The sequence below is a fragment of the Pomacea canaliculata genome, linkage group LG11 (assembly GCF_003073045.1).
Source record: "Pomacea canaliculata isolate SZHN2017 linkage group LG11, ASM307304v1, whole genome shotgun sequence".
In the NCBI taxonomy this organism is placed as follows: domain Eukaryota; kingdom Metazoa; phylum Mollusca; class Gastropoda; order Architaenioglossa; family Ampullariidae; genus Pomacea; species Pomacea canaliculata.
The window spans coordinates 8,727,599-8,754,931 of NC_037600.1; the positions used below are offsets into that span (position 1 = coordinate 8,727,599).

The following is a 27,333-nucleotide window of genomic DNA, read 5'->3' on the forward strand; positions in this document are numbered from 1 at the left end:
AAAATCTTTGTGAGCATAAGCTGTCTTTCTCTGCATCACTCATATTTACTAACCACTTGAAATTCCTCAGTCAGCGAACTGAATTTCCAGAGGATGGGAGTAAAAAAGAAGTTGTTGCATTTTTCAAACATTGTTTACAGGTGTCATGTGCAACACTGATGAAAACATGTAACAAGATCGTAAGCAAAACGCCGATGAAACTTCAAATTTTAAATGTCAATAAAAGACAAGACAAAACAAGCTAGATGTATAGCAGAGCGAGCCTCTGTAAGCTTCCACCATTATCTGCCCTGACATGTGAAGCCATATTTCGTAAATTTGAAAGGGTTGAGGAGGAACAAAAGGATCAGACAGCTCGTGAAGAGCTCCCCAGTCGCCTGTCTAACAATCAGTTTTACTGCAAAGGCTAAATAATGTATAACACAAAATAATCTCTTTATAAATGCGCTGGCTCATGGAGACGGACATGTTTTATTCTCAGACAAAAACTAATAGAAAACCAAAACAGTTCCAGTTTTGTTATTTTTTTGTTTTTTTTCAAGTTTTTTTTTTTCTCCACCAATAATGTATCTTATAATATGAAACACAAAACATTACACAAAAGTTGCTTTGTATCAGAAATTCACAGGCAAAAATTGACCTATAAATGTTGTAAAACAAAAAACAAAAACAAAACAAAACAAAAAAAAAAAAAAAAAACACCAAAAGAAAAAACACCAAAGAAAAAACAAAACAAAACAAAACAAAAAAGGTACCGCAAAGATGTGTTTAGGACTGAACACTGTGCATCTATACTGCATTCAAAAAGAAGGGTGTGCATGCACACACAAAAGAGCATAGACAGAGACTGAGAAACATGTAAAAGGAGTAAACTGTACTAAACTTTTCAGCAGCCCACAGAGAAAAGCACTCCCGTTTGAAGTACCAGTAGGAGAGATTAAATGTTTCCCCAAGAAAGCATAATGCCAATACTGTCCAATAACATGTGGCAACCACATGATTACAACTGGCAAAATTTGGGCAGTACTCATAGGTTTCATTCACAATTTGACCATTTCCCAAACTCAGAAAATATCCATATAAAAAGTATTCACACAAGAAAAACTCTGGAAATGGCATATTAAATGACCCATCTTAGTTAACACCAAAAATAACTTAAACAAAATGTTAGTCACTGAAACTTTGACATGAAATCCTTATTTTCATTCCAAAAGTTTGCATATGTAGCATCACTACTAAACAGACTTCTTAGTCCTGTTTGCCCCCACTGGAGCATAGGACTGCAAACAAATCAATAAACAGTACCCACATAAATAACATATCAATAAAAACAATTAGAAGTTGCACAGTAATTGACGTGATAATTGGTAGAACATGGAGGAAATAATATCTGTTTAACATTTAATTATTTTTTGAGAGAAAATAGGACTTTTAAAACTAAATGCAGAAACAAATTAAATATATTTTACTTTTCTTGTTTTACCTCTCCCCCCACCAGGCAGTCACATTGATTTTTTTTTTTTATTTGTTTGTTTGTTTTTTTTTTAATACAAAGTCGTGAAATTATATATTTTCAGATAAACTCATAAAATTCATATAATCAGCCCAGCTTATTATAAATTCCTGCAATTTCATATTAACAAGTGCGCTAAATTCCTCAATCTTGTATTTTCTATTTAACTGCAGAATAAAAACTCTTAAGTCTGGCTGTTTCTTCTCTATTTTACATTTATAGATAAAAAACTTTGCTTCTAGTAGTATATTCTCTAACGTCTTATCTATTGGACAGTTTGCTTCATATCCAAATAGTATTACAGATTCGTTAAGTGCTAATTTATTATTTTTAGAGCATTTTTCCCTTATTGCCTTTTCTAGGCTTGTCCAAAATAGTTTGGTTGCCTTACAGCGCCAAAATAGATGCTAGTGGCATTCTGGTTGGTTCTTTTCCACAGGCTGCTGTTGGAGATATTTTCAGGCCATCTTTTTCCCAGAATATGGCGTAGGCATCGGTTTGTAAAGGTCTGGAGCTTGTTGTTGAGGGTGTTTGTGTTCAAAGATCTGTTCAAATTCTACTCCAGCACAATCCATCCTAACGAAGTCTTGCCGAAGAATGTTCATTCAATTTTGTAAAGACTTCTTTTTATATTAATAACACATGGAGATCAGTGGTTGCGATATCGAAGAACAGTGGCTATATTGTCACATTATTCTTTATGACAGTTGCTAGTATTCTCCAGTTCATTCAACTTTTCATAACTGCACGATCTCAAAATCCAGGATGCTAGTATTTTGCGTCGACGAAAATACCCTGTCAGTAATGTAATCTGACTTTTCGCCATCCTCTTCCACCATCATCGTTTCATCAGTATCGTACGTTTTACTGTCATAATAGAATTTTATTTTCTCGTTTACTCTCTCTCTGACTCTTTAATCTTTTTCCCTACTCATTTCCGTCAATAGTTCTCATCATCATTCTTTTCCATTTATATCAAGTGTACTTGTTATTAATTTTTTTAATATAATCGCGCTGGTTTCGTAGTCTGAACAACTTTTTACGCTATGAGGGGAGGCAACTGGTTTGCTGGACTCACAGACACAAGTAGCAAGAGTTGTTTCCCTTTCTGTGCAAAGTAAACATCTCGCGGTCCTACATCGCAGAAAACATTTTGACCACATTATAATTCTCGCTTCGATACCCGTCGATTCACCAATTGGAAATCGAAGCTGAAAACGCGTTTTCTAAGCGACCATGTGATAGAAATAGTCATCATTTGTATGCTATATATTATGCTCTGGCAGCGAGTTATTTGGTTTTTCTCATACATTCTCACCATTTCCAGCCGTAGTTGTGAAATAAAAGTGGCGTTACCACACGGTTAACTGGGAACTTAAAGGCCATCAGGGTCCTAAAAATATAAAAAAATTACTGGTAATTTAAAGGTCCCTTTTTGTGTAGAGTTCACAGCTCTGGTTAATAAGTTTGCTAATGTTGTTATTATTGAGAGGAAGTAAACTTACGGAAAGAATTTCTCATATATATATATGTGAAGGTTACAGATGCGCTTACACACATGCTTTTAGCAACAAGCAGCTATATTGGATACTGATCTGAAATTATTTGCATTTTTTTTATTCCAGGCACATTTATCTTACTGCTGGCTGCAGGGTGGCATTGCTGCCAGTCCCAGACACCATCATCCTTACCTGCCTCTCCAAACCGCACTTTTGGATACTTTAATGCGACTTCCCAGGTGACGCTGCCGTCATCGACATGGAACCTGCAAAACACAAAAGAAGTGACATTCAGGACGTGCATGCCAGATGGCACATTTCTCCTGCAAACGGCAGCCTCTGTGAGCACTGGTGGTGCCCACCATTTTAAACTTTATTTGAGTAATGGCACTGTGGTGTTCCAGTGGAGCTTGGGGACAGGCAGCAGCATCTACAACATCTCTACAGGCAGCAATTTAGCAAACAACCAGCAGTACACAGTGAGGTTGACGTTTTTCCTTGGGGTGATCAACCTATATGTGCTTCAGCAAAGTGTCATCAAGTACAGTGCCACTGTGGCCAACTCCACATTCAACAGCAACTTACTGTCTGCTGTAATTAGTTCTACTGACCTGCTTGTGGGGCAGAACTTCACAGGATGTTTGTTCTATGGTCCTGGTGTGAATTTTGCATTGGCACTTGTGGCAGCAAATGTTGCATGGAACACGTGCCCATTGCAGACAAGATCAGGATGTTCTGAAGGTAAGGACCCTTTGCCACCTCAATAAAAGTCATAAACATGACAACACATGATATAGCTATCGTACCTTGTCATTAGTATGCTAAAAATCACATTTGTGACCTGTTTTTTTTTTTTTCTCTATTTGAAAAGCATGATTCAACAGTGTACATATTAATGCTGTCAAAACCACAGCAGATGGTTGACTTAAGTCTTAAGGTAATGCCACATGGTCAATAAAAACAGTTTTGGTTAAACCAGCAGTTTTCAGAAAGCTTGCGCAACAGCTTTCCTGTTTCATGATGCTGTGCAAAGGAAAATTTTTCCAAAAGAAAGGTAAACACATGATAGTAGCATCGTTTAGTATCTGCAATTGTGGACTCAGCAGGCAGTGAGATGCTAATGCTTGCAGTAGCATTTCATGTGGTAAAGAAAAAGAGACAAACCAAAAAGAATGGATGAAACCATGGCTCAAAAGAATAGCACAGGATGGTGCCTGTAATATTTTGATGAAGGAGCTGAGTACTGAAGATTCAGATGATTACAGCAACTTTATTAGAATGGACACTCAGCTCTTGCAGATTATGTTATAATTTTTCATATTTCTCTGGTATTTTGGAGGTTGGTTACCTTAATTGGATAATTTCAATGGCATTACAGTCATACATCATAACCTCATTAAAATAAATAACCAGTTGACCAGATTTATATTACTTTTCTCATCTGTGAATGTTAAATGTGTGGCTTTTATGTTGAACGTTGTGATCATGACGAACATATAATTTTTAATTAAATTAATTACATATATTTAGTAGGTTTCCCATGCTGTCAATGGCGAGCATTTTGTCCATTTGCATTCACAAATGGGCCTGTGGCTTTAGTGGCCATTTTGAAAAACCGTCTAACACACTCTTGCTCTGACAAACAATGTCACCATTTCCCATCATACCATCACCCAAGCCAAGGGAAAATGTCCCCACTTCTTTGTGGGCAATCTTGGGAAATAAAAGCAATTTCTATAGAAAATCATAACATGGCATTAGCAGGCAAAGACTTTCCATGATGAAAGTACTAGTCAGGGTTCAGTACCCACATATTCGAAACCCATCGGGTGTGGAGAGGAAAATGAGCGCCACACAAGTGTACAAACCGGGGTCATCAACCCAGTCCGTGATGATGATCATCTACGGTTGAGATTGTGCCCTGCTTCAGAGTCCCATCTTGGTCACGAGAGCAGCATCAAGCTCTTATTGTTTTTCTTTTGGTTGGCTTTTTAAAATTTATTTTAGAATGACACTTAAGCCAAAGCCTTAAGCAGGATGTTTGCTTGGAGCTGGACAGAGTAAAGTCAGAGCCATTAAAATAAAGGCGGAAGAATAAAAGTTTAAAGGCACAGTTTGACTTCTTCCCTGGAATACACGCGCTAACGACCGGTTCAAGGCGACAGTCAACACAGCAGCAGTCGGTGAGGCTGAAAGATTTAAACTGTTTCCTCCTCTACAGGCATGTTTGCAGGGCCAAGTTAGACAGCCGAGCCAGCGTCGTCTCTTTGCAAGGTACACTAGGTGCCCAGGTTAGTTTGCAGGCAGTTTGTTGTTTTTAAAGCCACACCCTCTCGGCAAGTTACGCCACTTTCCTGTGTGACTCTGTAATTAAAGCTGAGCGGGGCCAAGTGTCTGTTCCCTCCAGCTCTTCATTAGTCTTCGTCTGTCATACTTCCTGAGACACCCTGTCTCACAACATCCGGATCAGTGACGATGGGTTTCACCAACCTCTCCTGCAGCCTCCCTCTCCCCTCCCCCCAAAAAAAAATTATCTCTGCTATAATCCCTCACCCCTTCATAAATTCTTCTTCATTGTGAAACGTTTTTCCAATGAATTCTCGTCTAGAGGTTTTAGTCTAAAACCAAGGGTAAGTGGCTATCCAGGAACACGAGGGAAAACGTCTCGTCTCCATAGTTACAAAGTGGGGTCAAGCCCATGCAGATATTCCTTTATGTTTGCCTTAGGGTTTAGGGCATCTTTGCCATCACTTACACCAGGGCACTTGTTTTATAATTACGGTTTCTAGAGATAAAGCAACACCCCTGGGTCTTGACACGCTGTTAAGCTACAGAGAGATTTCCTCATCTAGCACCTGGGCAGCGCCTGACCAACTACAGCCCCCAGGGGCAGGTTTCATACGAGGTATAAAAACTTTTAAGTCGCCGGTCACAAGTGCACGGGGCGCACGGTAGTGTAGTGGTTAAAACCACGAACCTGTATTACTGGACTGCTGGCAGACGATTTTTTCCAGTTAACTACTAAAACGAGGCATGATACTACAAAGCTTCCGGTTTATTCACATTTCAGATTAATTACTAAAACGAGGAATGCTACTACAAAGCTTCCGGTTTAGTAACATTCTTCGTTTAGGCTCGCCGAGACTAACGGGAGGATTTCGCAAGAGGCTAAGCGTTGGTCTTGGCAGACAGACAGCAATCCACCTATACACATCCATGGTTAAAACATTCGCTTGTCACACTGTTGTCAGAGGCTCAGGGTTCAGATCTCGTCTTGGGACACTCTGTATGTGACACCAGTTTGCACGGCTGGACGTCGGGAGTTTTCTCTGGGTATTCCGGTTTCCTTCTCCTGTCTTCTCCCCAAACTTCTCGAAATCCTCTCAAGGTGAAGAACTTTCCTACTAAATAAACCATCTAACCAGTCACACGTGCACGTGTGGTGTGAACAGTTGACTGAACAGCCCCTAGATACCGGCAAGTCATTTCCAAGATGTCACGTGCCAGCGGAGATTTTTGGACGTTATATTGAAAAACCGGACTTTAACTGCCTTAAATGAAACCAACCCCTGAAGATTCCTTATACTTGGTGCCTGACCGCCCTACCGCCTTTCACAGATCGCTTGACGACTGTGACGTCACAGATGTAGCTCAACTGGCGGAACTGCTGTTTAAAGTAACCCCTTCATCCGGGTTCCCCTCTCCCCGGGCGTAACGGCCTGGAAGGAGATAAACAGTAACTTCCTTGATCCGCCCAATCCATGCCGTTGGAATGCAGGGGAGAAAGGGAGGTGAGAAGGAATAACGACACAATTTTTTTTTTCACCTGTGCGAGCGAGGTGTGAAAAAATAAGGTTACGAGCTTCCTCAAGGTGGACAGTTGCATGATTTATTTTTCCCCCTCTTGTTTTAGTTCATTTTAAATTTTAATTATATATTTATTTTTTTATTTATTGCAGAGGCAGAGTGGAGCCTTTGTTCTCGTGGAAGTGTAATCCGTAGCATGGGGTTGGCTTAGCATGACATAAGTACAAGAGTGGAAAATAAAAATAAATAATGGTTCATTTTATTAAAAGATCACTTTTCCCCACCACTGAATGCGAGCTCAAATCGCTTGATAACATATTTCTCAAATATACATGAACATAATGGAAGGCGCTCGACCATACATCGTAGGTGGGCAGCTACTGGGCTTTAAAAAGTCTGTCACATAAACACACGGTTCCTAACGGTAAAAGAAATGCAGAAGTGGGACGAAAAAAATATAAAAAGATTGTGTACACTATAACATGAATAAAATGGCAAAATTTTGAAAAAAATAGTTCTGTTAAAGAGCTAAAAAATGTAATTTTAAATTAAACTTAGCCCATGGCCATGTGTGTTGTCTATGGTGATGCGTTGATCGGGGGTTTGTGGGGGCTGGGAGGGGCGCGGGGAATCACCTCTGATGATTATCAAGTTTCGTGTCAATGGGTCTTCTCAAACGGACTCATTCTGTCATACATGTAAATAGACTGGGCGGGCTTGTTTCACCCTCAAATAAATTAAAAATATCAACAGTCCCATGTTTGACACTATGAACCAGGACACAGGTTGGTTTTCTAGTCTCGCTAGGGTTTTAAAATAATTCCTTTTCATTTCTCTTTCAAATTATTCTTTAATGTCTTGCATTGAAATGCGCCGTCACCTGCAACACTGTAGGACATTGTGCAGGAAGTGTTTGCACGAGCCCTCGTCGCCTTGAGTTCCTCCTCCTCCTCTCCACGCGCCTCTTGCGACACAAGATGGTGCAGACGGGCCGCGGTGAGAGAAGCAAAATTTTGCCGTGTGTCGTCGGTCACGATCACATGCAACGGTGCAGAGGTGATGGGTGGGGGGGGGGATAGCTTGGTCAGGCGACTTGCAAGGTAAGGTGCGCCTATTTGCAATGCCCCTGTACCAGTGGGCAGGGCTGTTTTTCAGAGTGGCCCGCGGCGGAGGGCCGGAGTTTTGGGGAGTGGTTGAGGTTGGGATAAGAGGATGAGCGCGAGCTGCTGGAGGCGAGGCGAGAAATGGAAGCAGGGTGGGCTGGGCGGGGGGAAGGGGCAGACGATACAGGAAACAATGAGGGAGATAAAATATAAACGTATCAAAAATCCGACAGGACGATCGCCGCGCCCTTGTGGTTGTCGCTGCTTATCTTGCACGAGATCAGAAAAAACAAAAGTGATAGAAAGTTGGAGCCGGAGACATTTTTCAGGATATTGTGATGGCTGCCCCTCGTTTTCCATTTTTAGTTGAGAGCGGGGAATCCCACCATTAAAAACCTTGTTTATGGCATGAATAGGTGCAGGAACTTTTAACTGATATAAAAAAAACAAAACTTGAGCTTAGAGTTTGCCGAGGGCTTTGTTATGCCACGAAGTGTTATTATATTTTGTTTTATGACTCAGAACATGCGTGCATTGGCGTGCGAAAGTTCGCCCTGCAGTCAGAGTAGAGCTTAGCGCTACTTTGTCGTCTGAAAAAAACTCTGACAGCTGTTGCGTAGGCTGTGACCGCTGTATCTTTTGTTGTCAAGACCTGAGGCGGGGGGTTGGGAAATAAGGTGGAAAGCGAGGCCAGTATGTCTCAGGCCTCGTGTGAGGAGAAGTGGCCTATTCCTTGCTTCTCTAACTGGCCCCGCCTATTCACGGAACTTGATGAACAAGGTGCCCTAAGCTTCTCACCTGGGGTCTTAGGTACGAAGCAGCGTAACGCTATCCTAGGGTTAACTTTGGATTAAAAAAAAAAAGCTGCCGGTTTATTCACATTTCAGATTAACTACTAAAACGAGGCATGATACAAGAAAGCTACCGGTTTAGTCACATTCTTTGTTTAGGCTCGCCGAGACTAACAACGGATCACTTCGCAAGAGGCTAAGCGTTGGTCTTGGCAGACAGACAGGAATCCACCTATACACATCCTTGGCACCTTATCCGCCTGGGTGTATCCCCACTCAGTACGGTGAGAGTACCGCCAGAGTGGCCGAGTGACCACAAGACATCGGCCCACGGTCAGAGTGTGTTGCCATACTCCAGACTCCTACCAATCACAGTGCACAGCTACGCTAGCTTACATCCAATGTGGCGACTCGCTTTGTGGCCTTTTGCCATTCAGTCGATGCTGCATAGACCTTGTCATTTTTATTTTGCATAGTCGTGTTCATGTTTTATTGTAATTTTGTGGAGGTGGAGACGTGGTAAACACAAATTTTGCAAATAAAAATTCATCGATACTTAAACGTTGAAGTCGAACTTCCGGTTTCACATTCACGACATCGGGATTGTTTATATTTCTCCTCTCTCTTGTCATAGGAAATCGCTATTATAGGCATCATATATATAATAAGTCGAGAAAATATATCTTAATAAAATCACGTCTACCATCCCCCCCCCCAAAAAAAAACAAAAAAAACAAACAACAACAACCAAAACAAATGCAGGGTTCATAACAACATTGCGTCGTCTGCTGTAAACTGAGGCAGCGAACGATATATATTATATCTGCTTAAACGCTCTTTCAAATGACCTTTCGAAACGTGTTTAATCATAAGTGCAATTATTTTCTCTGTCAGCTGTAATTCAATAGCATACATAAATTAAGAAAATAGATCTGAATGAAATTACTTAAATACTTGGGTCAGTAACTATGGAATAAAAAATGCGTGGGTCACACAGAAATAGTACGGAATAATTACTTCAGGCGTTTTCTTATGCTATTTATTGAGTCCTATTGGGATTATCTTATTTTAACGCAATTTTTTAAATATCAGCTTGAATTCACTAGCATACCATAACACATTAGAATTACTGCGTTGTGGCGCAGACAAAACTTTTTAATCTGCTGTACAACAAGGGCTGTAACTCTTAGGAGACTTTTTATGGCGCCAGTATTTTATTTATATATATATACTATTTGGAAGGCGAATAAAATGGAAGCGAAGAAAGCAAATGTACGTAAATATAAACTGTTTTGAAAAACCTGCTAGGGCAGTTAGGGGTTCTAAAAGTCAACGTATGTAAGCCACATAAATCAGGTTTGAGGGACTGCAATGATGGTCGAGACAATTTAATCCATCTAATATAATAAGTAAACCTTACATAAGCAAATCTGGCCACTTGTACGGCTCCAAGAGGGTATATGGTTCATTCGTAATTAGTGAGCTATCAGACAGTTACAGTAGCTTTGCAAGATCTCTACCATGAGGAAGTCAGTGTTGTCAAAACAAGATAACCTGGACACCAACTGTCAATTCAGATAGCAGTGCTGACAGAATCACATTGTGAAGGTGTATAATTCCTTTGGTAATGGCCTTATCTGCCATAGGTTTCAATATTAATAGGACTGTATAAACAACCAAAACAAAGAGAAATAGCCATTGATTTACATAAAATCCTTGCCTTTGTAATTTTTTTTAGAAGCAAAACCCAAGAGCAATGAATATATTTTGGGGTCATCTAGTAATGGTTGTTAGAAGGCAATCATTCTGCAAGCTGATGATGATGCATACAGACTTAAACTGTGCATCACATTTTCATGCAGTTCTTTTATATGTAGCACACATTCTCACTGATAAAAATTCAGCATACTTTCGCAATTCCAACAGGTAGAAACAGCCTCAAATATGACAAATAAAAATACACAAATGACAAGTAATTATACCACTTAATGGGATCATCTAGCACCAAGTCAGCAGGAAACCTGATTGTACCATTTTTTTCTTAATATATTCTAAGTACATACGTAATAGATATATATTCCACATTTTCATCATAAATTACCCTGCTCCTCTTAAATTCACCTTTTGTGCAAGGACTGTCAGGGAAATAAAGCTACTAATGTTGTCGTATACATAACAGAATGTCTGAAAATGACAACACCATAACTGTACATATAATCATGCAATATTGAATGTCATTGTATTGTTTACCAGTAAGTTGAAATCTCAAACTCAATTGGGGTATTGATTTTGTGCAACCACCCACTGTTAACGTGCATGTAACCAGTAGTATATGGTGTTGATATTGACCAGATGGCCTCCCAAAAATTAAATAAAATTATTATTATCACACATACACACAGAGTACAGCAATAATTGAAAACAATACCAGAAACCTGATGTTTAAAAATTACATTTTTCTTCAAAGCTGGTCATTCTGAAAGGTTCCATGGCAAGTAATTATACACAGTCATGCCTTAACAATTGTTTGGACACAACTAAAGTGACAGGCAACTTCTTATGTAATCCTTTACCATTCCTAGTAACAAAAAGGATCTGCTTGTGTCTACATGTGTCAAAATTATCTCATATGTAAACATTTTGATATCACTTTCAAGGATGTTATAATTTTATAACTGCATGCTTTAAATACATTCTTAAATCTTTTAGAAGAAGATTAAGTATGCTGATAGCCATACAATATTTGAACTGTTATGACAATGGGATCATGCAGATAATACTAACAAACTGACAATCTCTTTAAAAATGCACACAAATGATTTTATTTTCAAATGAAGCGAGTAATCCTGATTAAGTATAGTTGCAAGTAGGGGCTTTAATCATCTCTGCTACTTGTGTTCAATGATACATGCATTATTCTCAACTGCACTTATTATTCTCAACTGTTTTTACTTAGAGTGGGAAACAGAATATGAAATTAAGGATGTTTTAATGCTGCCCTTAGATGCTGCTCTGTACACACTTAACTTGTAGACTGTTGTGATACTGATTAATGCATAAAACATTAACAGAGTAATCAGCGCTACAGAAAAAATAAAAATGCAGTTAACTTGATACAATATGTGACTTATTTTATTGAAGAGATTACCTGTGCTAGGTAAAAATATTTGCAATGTGGTTCTTTTATTATGTGTTCACAAAAATACATTGTGATATGTTTCAATACATTTCTTTGTGTAAAAGAACACTGAGAAAAAAAGAAGTAATTACCTAGACCATACTTTTCTAATTGATGCTAATTTCCTTCCTTAGAAAAGTGGTATTTATGAGTTTTTGTACATGCACCGATGCTGTCATAAATAGTCAAAGCATGAATAATATAAATGTGTTACAATATCACAGTATGGACTGCAAGAAATTCAAGCTGTTTGCACACTTTTCACTGGACGTTTGCACTTTTATGCTCTATTAAGGTGGCAAAAACAATGGGCAACTGTGATACTCGCCCCAACAATGAAAAAAGGACATTTACAGTTGATAAAACCCCTTTTTCCAAAGATATATCATTGCTTCTATTAGCAATAAAAGAGTAACTTTAAGAAGAAATGTATTTTGAGGCAATTCTTGTAACTTATCTGAGTCATGCAGCTACGTGAACATGTTTTCACTTGTTTTTAGACAGGAAAACTGCCTTATCTGGTTACACTGAAAACTGCCATGGATAAAATATTATGCATAGATGCATAATATTATTATGAAGGCATTTGTACCAAACAATATCCAGTTTATCAGAACTTTTCTTAAGATATTCAAAAGTAATAATGAAGGTGAAATCGCACAGATTAACATAACTCTGTATTCACTGTGGTAATGTCAGAGCTTTGGGTATTGGACATTTTTCCAGGAGTGACCATCCTTTAGCTGCACCGAAGAAGAACAAAACTCTTTTCTGTTAGACTTAGCTAAATTGGAAAGCTCAAGGCCTGCTTCTACCATCAAGGCCTTCCTAGTACCCTAGTGTATTATAGATAGTACCTATAGTAAGTTATATATATATATGAAACACCCTACGAACAATAAAATTAAAAGTCAGTTTTTTCCAAAGGCGGTCCAAACAATAAAAGCAAAAGTGAAAGGCAGCAAATGTCCTGTGGAATCATTAATATACACAATTCTGAGATGAGAGTCAGTGGGATTTCATACTAAAGAGACTTTTTTAATTCTAGTGAAATAAGAAACTATATATATTTATCATATGTAATTTCAAGACTTTGTGTGTTTTCTTATTTGACTTAATGCACTTACCACCCTATTCCTAAGGTCAAATTTCACTATAACTAGATGCTAAGACACATCTAAGTGTGCTTATTTTTACAAGCACAAACTCATATGAGACATTGCTAGTTCCCTCTGACTTTCTTCTATGTATAGGGGTATGTAGGGCACCCGCTTATGGCAAGTGCATTGGTGCACTGTAAAATTCTTTCTTCCTATATGTTTTTTCGTGTGCACTCTCTTTCTCGCACAGTCTTTTTTCTTCTGCAATCGAGGCGCATCTTCCAAGTTGTGCAGTTTCCACTTATTTAGCAGTGATATTAAGCGCTGTACGACGGCTCCAGGAGTTGCGGTACTCCTAACACTGAGTTAGGTCTTTCCTGCATGATGCACTTCAGGACCACCACATCTTTGTGTCCATCGGAGGGAGCCCGCTACCTAACCAATGCTTTGCGACGAGATCGGTCTGATGTCCAGTAACAACACCAAATTACAGGATCTGACCTACAAGCTCACTACCACCGTGAACGCTTATGAGAAGCAAAGCAGCACGGACAAGAGCAAAGTCATGGTGAACACCACTGGGTCTGGTAGTATAAGATCCACATGAACGGAGTTTAACTAAAGATCTTCGAAGGCTCAGACCTAGACGCGATTAATTCCAGTGATGATAGCTGTGCGCCGGGCATTCGGCTCACGATCGGAGTAACGATGGCCAGGCTCACCAATTTATACGCAGCAGAAATCAGATTTGGCACCATATTTAAGCTATGAAAGTCCCTAGTTGTCTCTATTGCGATGTATGGCGTGCACATTTCTCATCGAATCCGTTCGACGGATCCAGGCGTTCAAAATAAAGTGCTTTAGGGGACTCCTCCGAATCTCCGACAGAGAACACAACAAATGAATTAGTCCGTTGCGCAGTCACCACAAACCACTTTTCACCACCATCAAATGATGGAAGCTGACATGGTTGATTCTTGGCATGACATTGCCAAAGACGCTCGTACAATGTATGCAGATGGCAGTCATCGTCGAGAAAAACCAAAGAATCGCTTGGCGACCGCGAATGAGTTAATTTTGATGTCCACTCACGGGATCGGAAGCGTTGGGAGACTTCGCCGCTGATACGTCTCATTGTATACCCGACGAGAGGAACTGGTAGGTCTCCTACGAGTGGGCTTGCTTGCTCCAAGTTGGGCTAGTTCCAATGAATCGAATGATGATGTTGATGATTAAGAGAACCAGTCCGAGTACTGACAGACGTCCTGTCATCAATTGAGCATAAGACCAACATATAAGACTATCCTAATTGTGGTTGCCACCAAGATGGACCACTAGGCCTGGTTTGCAGTTAGGGTTTTGAAAACAAGTAAATCACCGTTGTAAGTGTGCAGATAGCTTGGTCTGAATAGTCATTATGCAACATGAGACTAAGACGCGTGCCTCATTTTCAACACTTTTCGTGGTAACCCAATAATCTTTTCTCAGCACAACAAAGCGATGTCAACCGGTCTGGTTCGGCGGTGTTACCGGTACTACGTCACACTTTGATATCGTCCGTCAGGGTACCATGGACGGTGGTCAAAACTGTTCGGGTAGGGAAGACAGAAAAATACTGGCTGGGTATAACAGACTTGCCATACCATACAAAACTGACATGCAGCTGATCAAGGCAGACCTCAGAAATGAGCCTGGTGAGTCGATGCATCTATATCCATATGTCCACCCTCCCTCGACAACCTGTTCTGGAGGAGAAGCTTGACAGGGCGCCATTTGATACCAGTGAAGGGATGAATAAATTAAATGCTAAAAAGTAGACTGCAAAGCCAAAGATCATTGTCGCGCTGACCATCCGTCTCCGGACCTTAACTCTCATGGACCTGTTCTGATACTTTTTTTCTCATAGTCCTGATTTCATCCACCTATGCGTTGTGTGCATACGTACATGATGGTGACTTTGTGAGGCACTAGACTGTGTCTTACATGATACTTTGTTACATCCATTACGGTTTCAACTGGAGCTCACGTATCACTGTGGGCTAACTATTTTTTTTTCTGACAGCAGTGGAGCGACTATAGTGTGGTTTGAACATGTAATCCATAACAATACTGACGAGTTTATCTTCCTTCAAGGTATTTTCGAATACAGTCGACGATTATGCATGAAAAAAAGAGGAATAACGTGCTGACGAATGTACAAGAATGGACTGGCCACACTGACAGAACTTTGCTCGCGATCACTGCCACTTAACACAAACCTAATTAAGTGGCGAGGCTTAAGCTTCTTAGCAGTGGGATGTATGGGATGTATATCCAGCACCACTTGCCATGAGCTGCCATCAGGCAAGCGATAGACGAGATTGATCATGATGTGAATAGGAGGCTTCGTGCGTGTCTTACATATTTGTTGTGACAATTCGATGTATAAATCGGAACAAAATGCACGTGTCATAAAACGTCAGCCCTCATGACAAATTTAAATGTAATGTTAGCCGTTGCACCTATCCAGCACGTGTACGACGGTCAAAAACTTGTATATATTAGGCAAGCGATAGATAGGTAAGAGTGATGCAACGAGCTGTGACAGTATAAGGTGACCAGACGTCCCGCATTAGGCGGGACAGTCCCGCTTTTGTCCTCGTGTCTCGCCTGCTCATTGGGCGGGACGCCCAATTAATGTCCCGCTTTCTGGCTTTCTGGCAAGTCCATCAAATGTCCCATTTGTGCCCAGTCAGTTCTGGATACTTCGGTTGAAATACAAAAGAAGGCTAAATATACTTATACAAGGCTTGCCTACAGCTCTGTTGCAACATATTTTTATCACACCTTAAGATATATATATATATGTGATGTAACCATTCAGTACTTTCATCTGTCCTCTCCAAAATAAAAAAAAGCAGCTAGAATAGGAAATAATAATTATCATCATTTAATTTCAGTATAATTATTTTCATACAGCTAACCCCATGAAGAAAATAAATACTGTGTCACAGACAATACCAATAACATACAAATCAATGTCAGTTTATTTGTCTACGGCAATGTACTACACTAAATTAACCTACTCAGTGATGATTTGGTGACAGATTTTGGTATTGCTTGGCAGTGATTATTGATGAAGTCCCTAAAACTGTCATTTGTATTAAACACACTGAACCTTGCATACTGCAGCCCTAGTTCACATTTTGTGTATGTCCAAAGTTGGTATCCATTGAGATGACAGACCGTTTAGGTTTCCTCCATAAATATATGTGCAAATAAAAGCTTAAATTGCAATCTTGATAGAATAATAATAACGGTATCAATAAAGTACCATTTCTTGTTACATGCATGCATTCATGATGCACACTTATAGAAACTCATAAACACATGCCCCCACATACCTAAACACACACACATGGGAGGAGAAAAGATAAGTTTCAATAGGTGAAGCTGAAGGCAGTCAGTTTAGGATTCTAGCAAATATATATTGACAGAAGTCTGGTTAGAAGAATGCAAAGCCAGAGAGAGAATAAATGAGAAGAAGACAGCCTGTAGATGTGAACTGATTTGAAAATCAGTTCCTGTGGCATTGAAGATACTATTGGAAATTATCTCGTGGTTTAAACAGTCATATGTTATATTTTAATTTTTAATGGGTTCATGCTCCTCATGCTGAATGATTATGAGTTTATTGTGTTCTGAAGAATGTAAAGACCCTTGAGGTTCCAGAACTCTTTTAGGTAAATCACACTTGAATCTTATCCAACTTTCCATTGTCTTTGATAACACCAATAGTACCATAATGAATTATCCTTTTTCTTCTACTTCTACACATTGTTGATTGCAGAGACAAATCTGCCAACTGAAAAAAGTACCTCTAACCAATAACTGTTGACCCTACAATTCAATGAAAAATCATCGAAATAGCTGTAGTTGTCCAATTTTTCATTTGGTCTGATAAGTGCTTATAAAATACTTTGCAAACTACATTACGAACAGCATTTCGCAAATGAAAAATATATATTTAGAATGTCTACAGACTCTTAGAATATGCTGTAGATCTCAGTGACAGTGACAGAAAGCAGCTGGATCCAATCACAAAATTGAGCAGACAATAGAATGCAGATGATGTGAAAATCCTTTTGCTTCAGAAAATTAGTCCCCCAGTCTCCCTTTGTTGCTGTTAGTATCAACATGAACTAAGAGTTTCTGCCAAACACAAACTTCACCTTATCAGGTTTGCCAACCATACTCAGAAAGACAATGCAGTGGTATCTCAGCACTTTAACTGCTCAGAAATAAAATATTTTGGTCCTTGATAAATACCTATGATAAAATTCTGTTTTGGTGCTCAACCACTTGCTTGGCACTCAACCATGCTTAACTATGGTGCTTAAAAAGCATCCCTTTGTGTGCATTGATTTAAAGCAATAAGCATATTCCCTGGTGTTCATGATATTGTGCTTTTTGAAAATTATATATATATACATACAAACAACACATATACATATAGTCATTATATATGGACTACAAAACATTATTAAGTGTTAAATGTGAAAAATAGGAAAACAGTAAGAATAACTGTTAAATAAAAAGGAACAGTGAAAAGTATAAGAATTATATACATGTTTTTAAAAAAATAGCCATTAGTATGGCTATCGACAATATCAACAGCACTAAAACAAAGCTATTAAGGCAGATGATATTGCAAAAATAGTAAATGATACAAAAAAAAGTATTCAGTTTTATATTTATAATACTGTAGGGATCAAATTGCATGTTTGAAGAAAACATTTAATAGGTCTGTCTTGTATATAGGCCACACTATACATTGTTATGAGAAATGCGACAGCTATGCTATTGTAGCCAAAACATATTCAATGCATTTATATTATTTCTGAGTGTGGGTGTTGGGTGGGGCCTGGGTGCTAGGCAATCGGATATGACCATCCCTAGGGTGACAATTGTTGTGGAGTGTCGAAGCATCACTGTATTTTAAACGAATAAGACATATATATATATAGTAATAATATAAGCAGCATATGCCTCTCTCCTAAAATATGGATAGACGTGACAAAACAATTACTGCATCTACTCACCAAACTGAATAGATAACAGAGTGCAGGAAATTTTCCAAGATTAAAATTCATGCCCATATTTATCACATATTTTAAAAATGTAAATCATGTAGTATTTAAAGTTTTAACTGTGTGAGAAAATTGGTGAACAAATAGTGTGTTAATGTTATTAGAAGACATTCAAAGCATTTACAGTATTTCCTATACTTGGGAGGTTGGGGGTTGGGGGGGGTACAGGCAATCGAACAATCCCTAGTATCAATTGCTAGTGAATTCAAGCTGACGGAGAAACAATTGCGTTAAAATAAGATAATCCCAATAGGACTCAATAAATAACATAAGAAAACGCCTGAAATAATTATTCCGTACTATTTCTGTGTGACCCACGCAGTTTTTATTCCATAGTTACTGACCCAAGTATTTAAGTAATTTCATTCAGATCTATTTTCTTAATTTATGTATGCTATTGAATTACAGCTGACAGAGAAAATAATTGCACTTATGATTAAACACGTTTCGAAAGGTCATTTGAAAGAGCGTTTAAGCAGATATAATATATATCGTTCGCTGCCTCAGTTTACAGCAGACGACGCAATGTTGTTATGAACCCTGCATTTGTTTTGGTTGTTGTTGTTTTGGTTTTTTTTTGGGGGGGGGATGGTAGACGTGATTTTATTATTTTATTAAGATATATTTTCTCTACTTATTATATATATGATGCCTATAATAGCGATTTCCTATGACAAGAGAGAGGAGAAATATAAACAATCCCGATATCGTGAAAGTGAAACCGGAAGTTCGACTTCAACGTTTAAGTATCGATGAATTTTTATTTAGAAAATTTGTGTTTACCACGTGTCCACCTACACAAAATTACAATAAAACATGAACACGACTATGCAAAATAATAATGACAAGGTCTATGCAGCATCGACTGAATGGCAAAAGGCCACAAAGCGAGTCGCCACATTGGATGTAAGCTAGCGTAGCTGTGCACTGTGATTGGTAGGAGTCTGGAGTAGGGGAACATACACTCTGACCGTGGGCCGATGTCTTGTGGTCACTCGGCCACTCTGGCGGTACTCTCACCGTACTGAGTGGGGATACACCCAGGCGGATAAGGTGTCCTTGGATAGCACAAGAAACTTTATTACATCAGTAAGATACTTCCCTCCATCATCCAAGTTGCTGTCGTACATCACAATATGTTTCCTACACATCAGTTTAATCAAAAATAAAACGCTTGCCATGCGTGAGAACACACCAGCAAGGTAGTTGACATACAAATAAATTGTTTAAAATAAAAACAAATGCAGATACACGGCTTATAAAGATGAAGGTGAAGCTTCACAGGTGAAGACTACCTGCAGGTTCGGTTTTAAAAAAAAAATACCATAAGGAAAATGCTTTTGAGCTATCCTTTCACAACTGGGAATAGAGAGGGACTCAGAAACTTCTCACTGTGTATAATGTTGGAGCCAAAGGCTGCGTCTCCACCCCGTTTTTTCCTGTTATACCTTTCCCCGCCTTCTCCTACCTTCACGGCGACTAATGCGCCAGGTCAGGAGGGCAGAGAGACCGCGAGGGTGTAGCGGCATGTAGCGTGCACGGCGACTGGGCGATAAGGCATCGACGGTAACGGGGAGGTTGGGGTACACATTTGCTTTCACTGTCCACTTGTGGTCCTGGCTAAACGCGCGCGCAAATTTCACAGCACGCGAAGTGGACGCAAGCGGGCTTCTCACCTGCGGTCGACATGGTAGACATCGCTGACGCTGATGCGAAGGAGGACCCTTTTGGCGCCGACTGTTTAGTTTTCGTCGTTATGACGCGGCGGGACCATCTTCCTCGACTTTAGCTCCTTGGAGCAATATTGGCCCTCGGCATGTGGCTCGGCAGACGTGCGTATCCCATCGATCGTCTGCCTTCGACGGGATTGTTGCGAGGATTATCGCCCCTGTCCGAGCCATGACCACGCCGCAGGGAACCTTAACAAGAAGGCGATGTCCTTAATTGATTGACAGCAGCCGCTTACCAGGTGAAAATCGACAAGAATCGCTGGAGAAACCGAGGATTTTTTTTTCTTCTTTTTTTTTTCTTTTATTTTCTTGGCCTCGCGGTTTTCCTATCTAATTCGCTTGTTCGCTGAATGGAGCACGGCAAGTGGCGTCACCCGCGAATGAAAATTTGAACTCGTCTGCTGTTGTCAGACGCTGTCCTTAGGTTTCTCTTAATAACACGGTGCTACAGCGGATTTTCCCTCTTCCCGGCCTCCGGCCATACACCAACCGTTTTCTTTTCTGTGCCTCACGCTGTGTTGCGTGCGGAGGACGACGACAAAGAACTGGAGTGGGAGAGGAGGGTTAGAGTGTATTGAACTTGTGTGTCATTGTGCCATGCCGTGCAAAAGGTGGGCGAAGGACTCCATGCGATCGCGCGTGCTTGCTGTTATATACGAACCCTACCTGTGATTTTCGTCGTTGTGGTGTGCGATTCTGACGTTGGAAGCCCTCGGATACACAAGGGCTTAACGTCTCAAGATAACCAACATCAGTGATGGTGTTTGTGTGTTGTGAACGTGTTGTGTAAATTGAGGCGTACGCGCACACACCACACACATTCATACTCAAAATATTCGTCAGCGTGATTTATTCAGTGAAACTATGTAACTGCGAGGAGGCGGGGAACGGCCGCTATCACACCTGTGGACCAAAATGGCGCAGCGTGCATTCCTGTGGATGTGCCTCGGTCTGTGTTTCTGTCCGAACATCGAAGGACAGATTAATCTTACCCCGATATGTAAGTTGCTTACTGGCTTCACGTTGTTTACAAGCTTTAACGCTCTCTTCGCTATTTGGTCTTTCCCTCTATTTGCGAGATGTCATAGGTTTTAGTCATTCGTATATACATGTATATATGTGTGTGTTAGTTCAATTAACTGTGTCCAGCTTTTGTGTAAAACTGAGATAACATTGAAATCGCCGTATCTCCCTGTCACTTAACGGACGATATATATATATGTATTCATATGAGAGAGAGACATCAGCGTCGTATCAACCCATCTTCACAAACATACGAGTGTGGATAACAGTTATGAGACTTGAGAGAAATAGAGACAGAATGTGTATAACCACAACTTGTATACACGTCCATGGTATAACGGAATTTCGTGTATATCAGTTTGAAAGAATGATTGATATTATCTACTAGATGATTTCATAGATGAAGATGCTTCCACCTGGCAGTGATCTTTCACCACTAGGAGACGAAAACAAAACGTGATGAATGGGACGGCAGCTGCCCAGTAAACACGTAGAAATGCTTGTGAACTGATAGAAATCCTTGGACATATAATCAGAGCGTTTATCATCAGTGAGGGGATACCTTTGAGCTATCGCGCTTACAGTTTGATGACGTAATGACGACGTTGTGTCGTCTGCTGTTTAATGATCAGACATGGAAGCGTTCCAGCGACAGACTTAAAGTTACTTACGAATTGACAGGTATGTGTCCGTAAAAAACTGCAGTCATTGCAATAAACCATCTAAATAAGAGAGCGAAGCTTCATATCATAGGATCAGCCGAGTAATCTCGTATCTAAGGCCTTTTTCTGCCATTGATCGGGATTCTAGTGTGAATAAAATTCTTGACGTGTTACCAAACATCGGGACTTGTTGATACTGAGTTGATACTTTTGGTGGTTGTCAAGTGATGTTTCGATTTTTTTTTTTTTTTTTTTGTTGATTGTTACATCTCTTAATCGAGCTAACGAGGAAAGAACATCTTTGATTTTTTTTATGCCCTTTTGCGAACGCTGTAGTATGTCGTAGGCAGTATGGTGATCGTGAAGTAAGTAAACTGAGTTGATAATGGAAAATGTATCAGTTCGTCACCAGTTAGTAATTTAGGAGGTGGAATATTCAAATCATGGCGTTTGTTGAAGCACAAACTTTCATAAATTTCCTTGGCAACTTGTAAACAGACTGACTTGTTGAGGTATCGGCCACAAGGGTATTTATATAGTCTTGGACCTCTAGGAGAAAGCACACATACATCATGGAAAACAAAGTAGACTGTCACTATCTCAGATATATATATATACACACAGATCAGAATGTCAGATTTGTTAATTGTATAGTACAGTTATGTATTTGAAAAAAGGCATATGGTTTGATGTTATATCTTTCTTACCATTATGACGACTATCTTTTCTCCTAATTCATATTTTACACACACTCTCTCTCTCACACACACACATTTTCTTTCTCTGTCGACAACCAAATAAAGTATGCAGTTGAACTGCATTTTTTTTTTAAAATCAATCGAATGCAAATGATGTTATAAAGAATTTTTTAGACCACAGACTTGTACCAGAGAATACAATAGCCATTTGTCCTGCCAGCTCCTACAGCCCATTGTTATCACAGCCAATTCCCTGCTGCAGCTCCATTGTCTCATCTTTCTAGTTGCCCTTTTATGCCTTGGTGTCTCCTTTTTTAAGTGCCTGAATGGCTCCAGAAGACTACAATTCAGTGCGTGAAAGGGGCATTCTGATAAGGTTTGACCTGCCATGGGGTTCGTGAGAGGATGTCTTAGAGAAATAATGACAGTAAAAAGTATTTCTTCTTAGTGTCCTATGCCTGGCCAGAAAAGTTTTCCTAGCTGGAAGCCTTAAATATGTGACTAGGCTATGTTTGGTAAATATCTTTTGTAACTGTCATTTAAAATGTTTGTCAAATAAAAGTCACATTCACCAAAGATGTGATCAGTTAAGAAGTCTGATCATAGTGTGATGTTGCAGTTGACCTTTTCTGCAGTATCAGAAAATGTTTAAAAATAGACATCATCAATACAAATGCTCCTTTCTTGGTTTATCAGCAAAATTACCACTTTTTATTTCACAGTTTCATTAAGGATTTGCTTGCTTTTTAAGATGCATTCGATGCTTTTTTGTGTCTGCCATACATTTTTATATTAAATGTTTTGCCATGTGATTGTGATGTTTAATGACAGTCATTACATTAACACTTTCTTTTTATATCTCTTTAATGGTTACTGACAAACAGGATTCTTAGCCTTCTTTTTTGGTAACCTTGTCATGAATACTTCAAATTTAATATCATATTTTGACCTATGCCTTAAATGAGCTCCTTTTTGTGGTTGATAGGTGTTTTTGAAACATTTTAACATTGAGTTATTTACTTTCTTCATGTAAAGGTTAGAGTGGGGTGGGGAAGAATTTTGTTGAATTTTTGTAGTTTGTTCCCAAATAACTGGTCTGTTTTTAAACAAATGCTTGTCATCCTGCAAACATTTTCTTGGGGCATCTTGGCCGTTAGTTAGGATATTTCTACTAAGTTCCTATGCAAACCAACATTTTCTATTTCACACAAGACAGAGCAGTGATGTCCTTATCTCAGAGAAGACTTGTATCAGAACAAGGCTCTTACCTTTGCCTGTTAACATCCCAAACACTTATGCAGATGAGAGATTTTTTAGCTTTGTGAAAGCCACACACACATGCACACAGAGCAAAAAGCTTAGGATTACTTGTTTGTTGGACAAGTTTATCAATATTTCAAACTTACAAGACTGAAATTATTGTTTTTCTGTCGATTACCATCAGGGCTTCTGCTGTATTTATTTGCAGTTGAAGCTGACGGGGATAACTGCTATTCAGTCATCTGCCAAAATGGCGGAACGTGCAAAGATGGTTACAGAAATTACACCTGTCAATGTCTACCAAACTTCAATGGCACTCTCTGCGAGAATGATCTTGCAAGTGGGTACTTGTAGCACGATGTTTAAAATTAATATAATGTTTTTTAATATGAACCCAAGTTGCTAACCCATGGCTCAGTGTTTAAGTATTAATATAATGTAATTGACTATATCACTAGCTGGGGTAAGCTGGAGTGAATTTCTTTATTTTTTATGTGTTTTTTTTTTTTTGCTGCTAGCTCCTCTGACTGTGATATTATTGTCAACTTTATATCTGTTGCTTCATTTAGTTTAGTTTATTCCTTGTAGCTCCTTTGAGAAGCATAGGGCCACAAGTTTGCTTCATTTAAGTCATTTTTATTCATGTGTGGCATTGGTGCCACAAAATAGTTTTTTTGTAGTGTACTCTTGATGTCATTTCTTTACCAATGTGACAAGTTGACAATGTATGTTTAACACCACATTTTTAGTAAAGGGAAGATAGACATCACTGCACACTGCCATAGGAGTTATGCTCATTTGCTTACACCCCTCCCATCCCCTCCCACTGGGGCTTGTGCCCCAGGAGTTAAGCTCATTTGCTTACTTCCCCTCCTACTGGTGCCTGCTTCCCCTTACCTTTTTCAAATTATAACATCATTTATTATTCTGCAGAGTAGATATATGTTGACATTTCTTCAGTTTAGTATTTATTCATTTGGTGGCACTGGTAACATTTTATAACAAAAAAAAATAAACATTAAAAATAAAACAGGCTGTTAAGCAAGGTGATCTAAAAAACATAGTTTACAACCTACAATAGATGACAGAAAAGGAATATTCCTGGTGAAAATTGGACAAACTGGTTTTTTAGCATAATTATTAACTTCCATGACACCTACAAATATTGCAATTTTTTGTATTGTATTGTATTGTAATCCTCTTCGTGCATCAGGTTGCGCATAAGGCCTCGACCAGAGTCTGCTACAAACATTGCAATAGTCTGCTTTAATTACAAGAATTTAGAATGTGTAATATTATTAGAATTGGTAGTTTAGCTTAAAGTTTGCCATGAAAAGTATATGAATTTAAAATGAATGAATGTTAAAAGGAATGCCAAAACGTGCAATAAAGCAGGATTTCCATATTTTTTAGAATGATCTGTTGTCTCCTTTTTTTATATCTTGAACTGTTGTGATATGCTTGTATGATAATCTATGATGATCAGCTTGTCTGATCTGTTGTGATCTTGTTGTATGATGCTTCAGGGATGTATGGTTGTCAAATTCAGCCATGCCTGAATGGTGCCACCTGTGTTCCCCAAACTCCCTCCACAACAGGTGGCTTTCCATACCACTGTAACTGTGTTCCAGGTTAGTTTTAAGAGTACAATATGTTTTTTAAAGATGTTATCCTCTTGACAATATTATGATTGCCACCTCCCCTTCTTAAATTGAAGTTTAAATAAAGTAGCCTTAAAACCGATATGAATAAAATTTCCATTTAGTGGTAAATAAAGCAATTAGAATAATTTTGAATTGCAATGTCTTTTCATTAAATAGATGTCTTAATGAGCAAAGCTATGTAATATAATAACCATTAACATAAAATCATATGTAGTAATATTATCTGATGATCTAAAAATTATTTAATAGTGAGAAAAATGGGAAATTACTTATAATTAAGCAATGTTCATTCAGGGACAGGGTAGGAAAGTATAGCAAATAATTGACATGTAATAAGAGAAACATGAGAGATAGCACCTTCAGAGGATAAAATCTATTCTACTGTGGTTCTTCATTATGACAGGCTATGCTGGTCAGAATTGTGAAACTGAGCTCAATGAATGCCAGAAGAACCCTTGTAAAAATGGCATCTGTAATAGGCAGGTCAATGGATATACTTGCAACTGCACAGGTACAGGTATGTGAGTGTTCTTATGTTGGTCAACTGCTCAAGCATCACTGTGAGGCTGTGGTATGTTGTTCATTCATGTTATCCTACTGACTTGATGACATTTAGGTATCAGTGCCATTAGGTACACATGGATATTGTTACTATTGGCTACAATATGCTGTCAGTAGATGACAATGTAGATGTTTGCTTTAATGCAGCTGAGAAGGTGGCTATAGAAATTAACTATAATGTTGACAATGTGATGTCATAGGCATTTACTGAAACTCTACTGTCAATGTGTAGGTATTACATTCAGTGCTACAGAAATTTTTTGCACAGAGATGAACATTAGAGAAATCTTGTTTTATGGGAGAGCTGCCTTCCTAAGTTCTGAGAAGACCTCTGTGGCAAGACATGTAGCTAGTTTATGGATATTTACCTGTATATGGCTATTATTACAGAGCAACACTGATTCCTCTTGCAATATTTCTCTTCAAGGTTTCATGGGCACCAACTGCAGTGAGGACATTAATGAATGTAACAGCTCACCTTGTGGTATTGGCAACTGTTTTAATATCGCAGGTAGTTACAGCTGTGAATGCCCTTTTGGCTATGGTGGACCACACTGTCAGGTAAGACATCCTGTCAGGTTTGGTGCCAAAAGTTGGCCTTTGGTTATTTTATTGAGAAAACTGTAATGAAAACAGCATTGGCTGAGATCTTTCTTGCTGTGCTTGGATCATGCGTACATTTACAGTCACAAAAATTATCATTTATTTTTTTATCGTATATCTTTAAAATATTAGTGGAGTTCAGATTATCAGAATGGGATTGCCACTGCAGTTTGGCTGCAGGAGAAAAGGCACCAGTAACTCTCTCTTTTTTTTTTTTTTTTTAGCTGTTTGCCACCATAAATATTTTCCTAAAATGCCTGTTTAAGTTAGTATTAAAACTGTTTCTTTCTTTTATTGTTTAGTGTTAGATGAATGAATTTTAATGGGTTCATTAAATCTGCTTTTTAACAGGATATTAATGAATGTCTTTCCTCACCTTGCCAAAATAATGGAACGTGTGTTGATGGCCTGGCCAGCTTCACCTGTAGGTGTCCCCGTGGCTTCAATGGCAGTCAGTGTGAACACAATATTGATGACTGCATTAATATCGTCTGTCCAGGAACCTTTAGAATGTGTCAGGACCTTGTTGAAAGTTATCAGTGTGTGTGTCTTCCTGGATATACAGGTTTGTGTTTCTGAAACTTTGCCAACCCATGTCTAAGAGACTGCTGATACTATCACAATTGAATTAGAGTAAAGATACTTTTTAAGATGTGCAATGCCTGCAGGAAATGTTATGCTAAATCTGTTTACTTTTATGATTTTTTTCTGGTATAATTTTTTGGCAAAGAAGCATTATTTTCTTTTTGAAATGTCTCAAAGTACCATAGTATTCTTGTTTACTGTTTGAAGCTGCAGTGTTTTCTTCTGGGATGTACATCACTTGGAACTATAGTTTGTTTCCAGGAACAGCTATTAACACTAGTGGTGTTGCTTATAAAGGCATTTTAAAGCAACGTATTAGAATTTGTTGTCATATATCTGTAGAGAGGAATGTTGCCCCAGCTTGATTGAACAGCTAAAACTATGCACCACTGAATGGATGAACACCAAAATAGTTGTCTTGTTGTAA

The 27,333-nt window shown here is 38.9% G+C and overlaps 1 protein-coding gene across 4 annotated transcripts in view; it reads left to right on the forward strand.

Annotated features, from left to right (window-relative positions):
• LOC112574986 (protein crumbs-like) overlaps positions 1–27,333 on the forward strand; it is a 73,488-nt gene that overhangs the window by 12,401 nt on the left and 33,754 nt on the right. For all 4 annotated transcript variants that reach the window (XR_003101544.1, XM_025256457.1, XM_025256458.1 and 1 more), the window contains exons 2-7: positions 3,139–3,753; positions 23,702–23,833; positions 25,020–25,124; positions 25,561–25,674; positions 26,146–26,279; positions 26,673–26,886. Coding sequence is in view for 3 of the 4 variants with exons in the window: in XM_025256457.1 (XP_025112242.1) it covers positions 3,139–3,753; positions 23,702–23,833; positions 25,020–25,124; positions 25,561–25,674; positions 26,146–26,279; positions 26,673–26,886 (1,314 nt within the window). In the remaining variant the exon portion in view is untranslated. The remainder of the gene's footprint in view (positions 1–3,138; positions 3,754–23,701; positions 23,834–25,019; positions 25,125–25,560; positions 25,675–26,145; positions 26,280–26,672; positions 26,887–27,333) is intronic.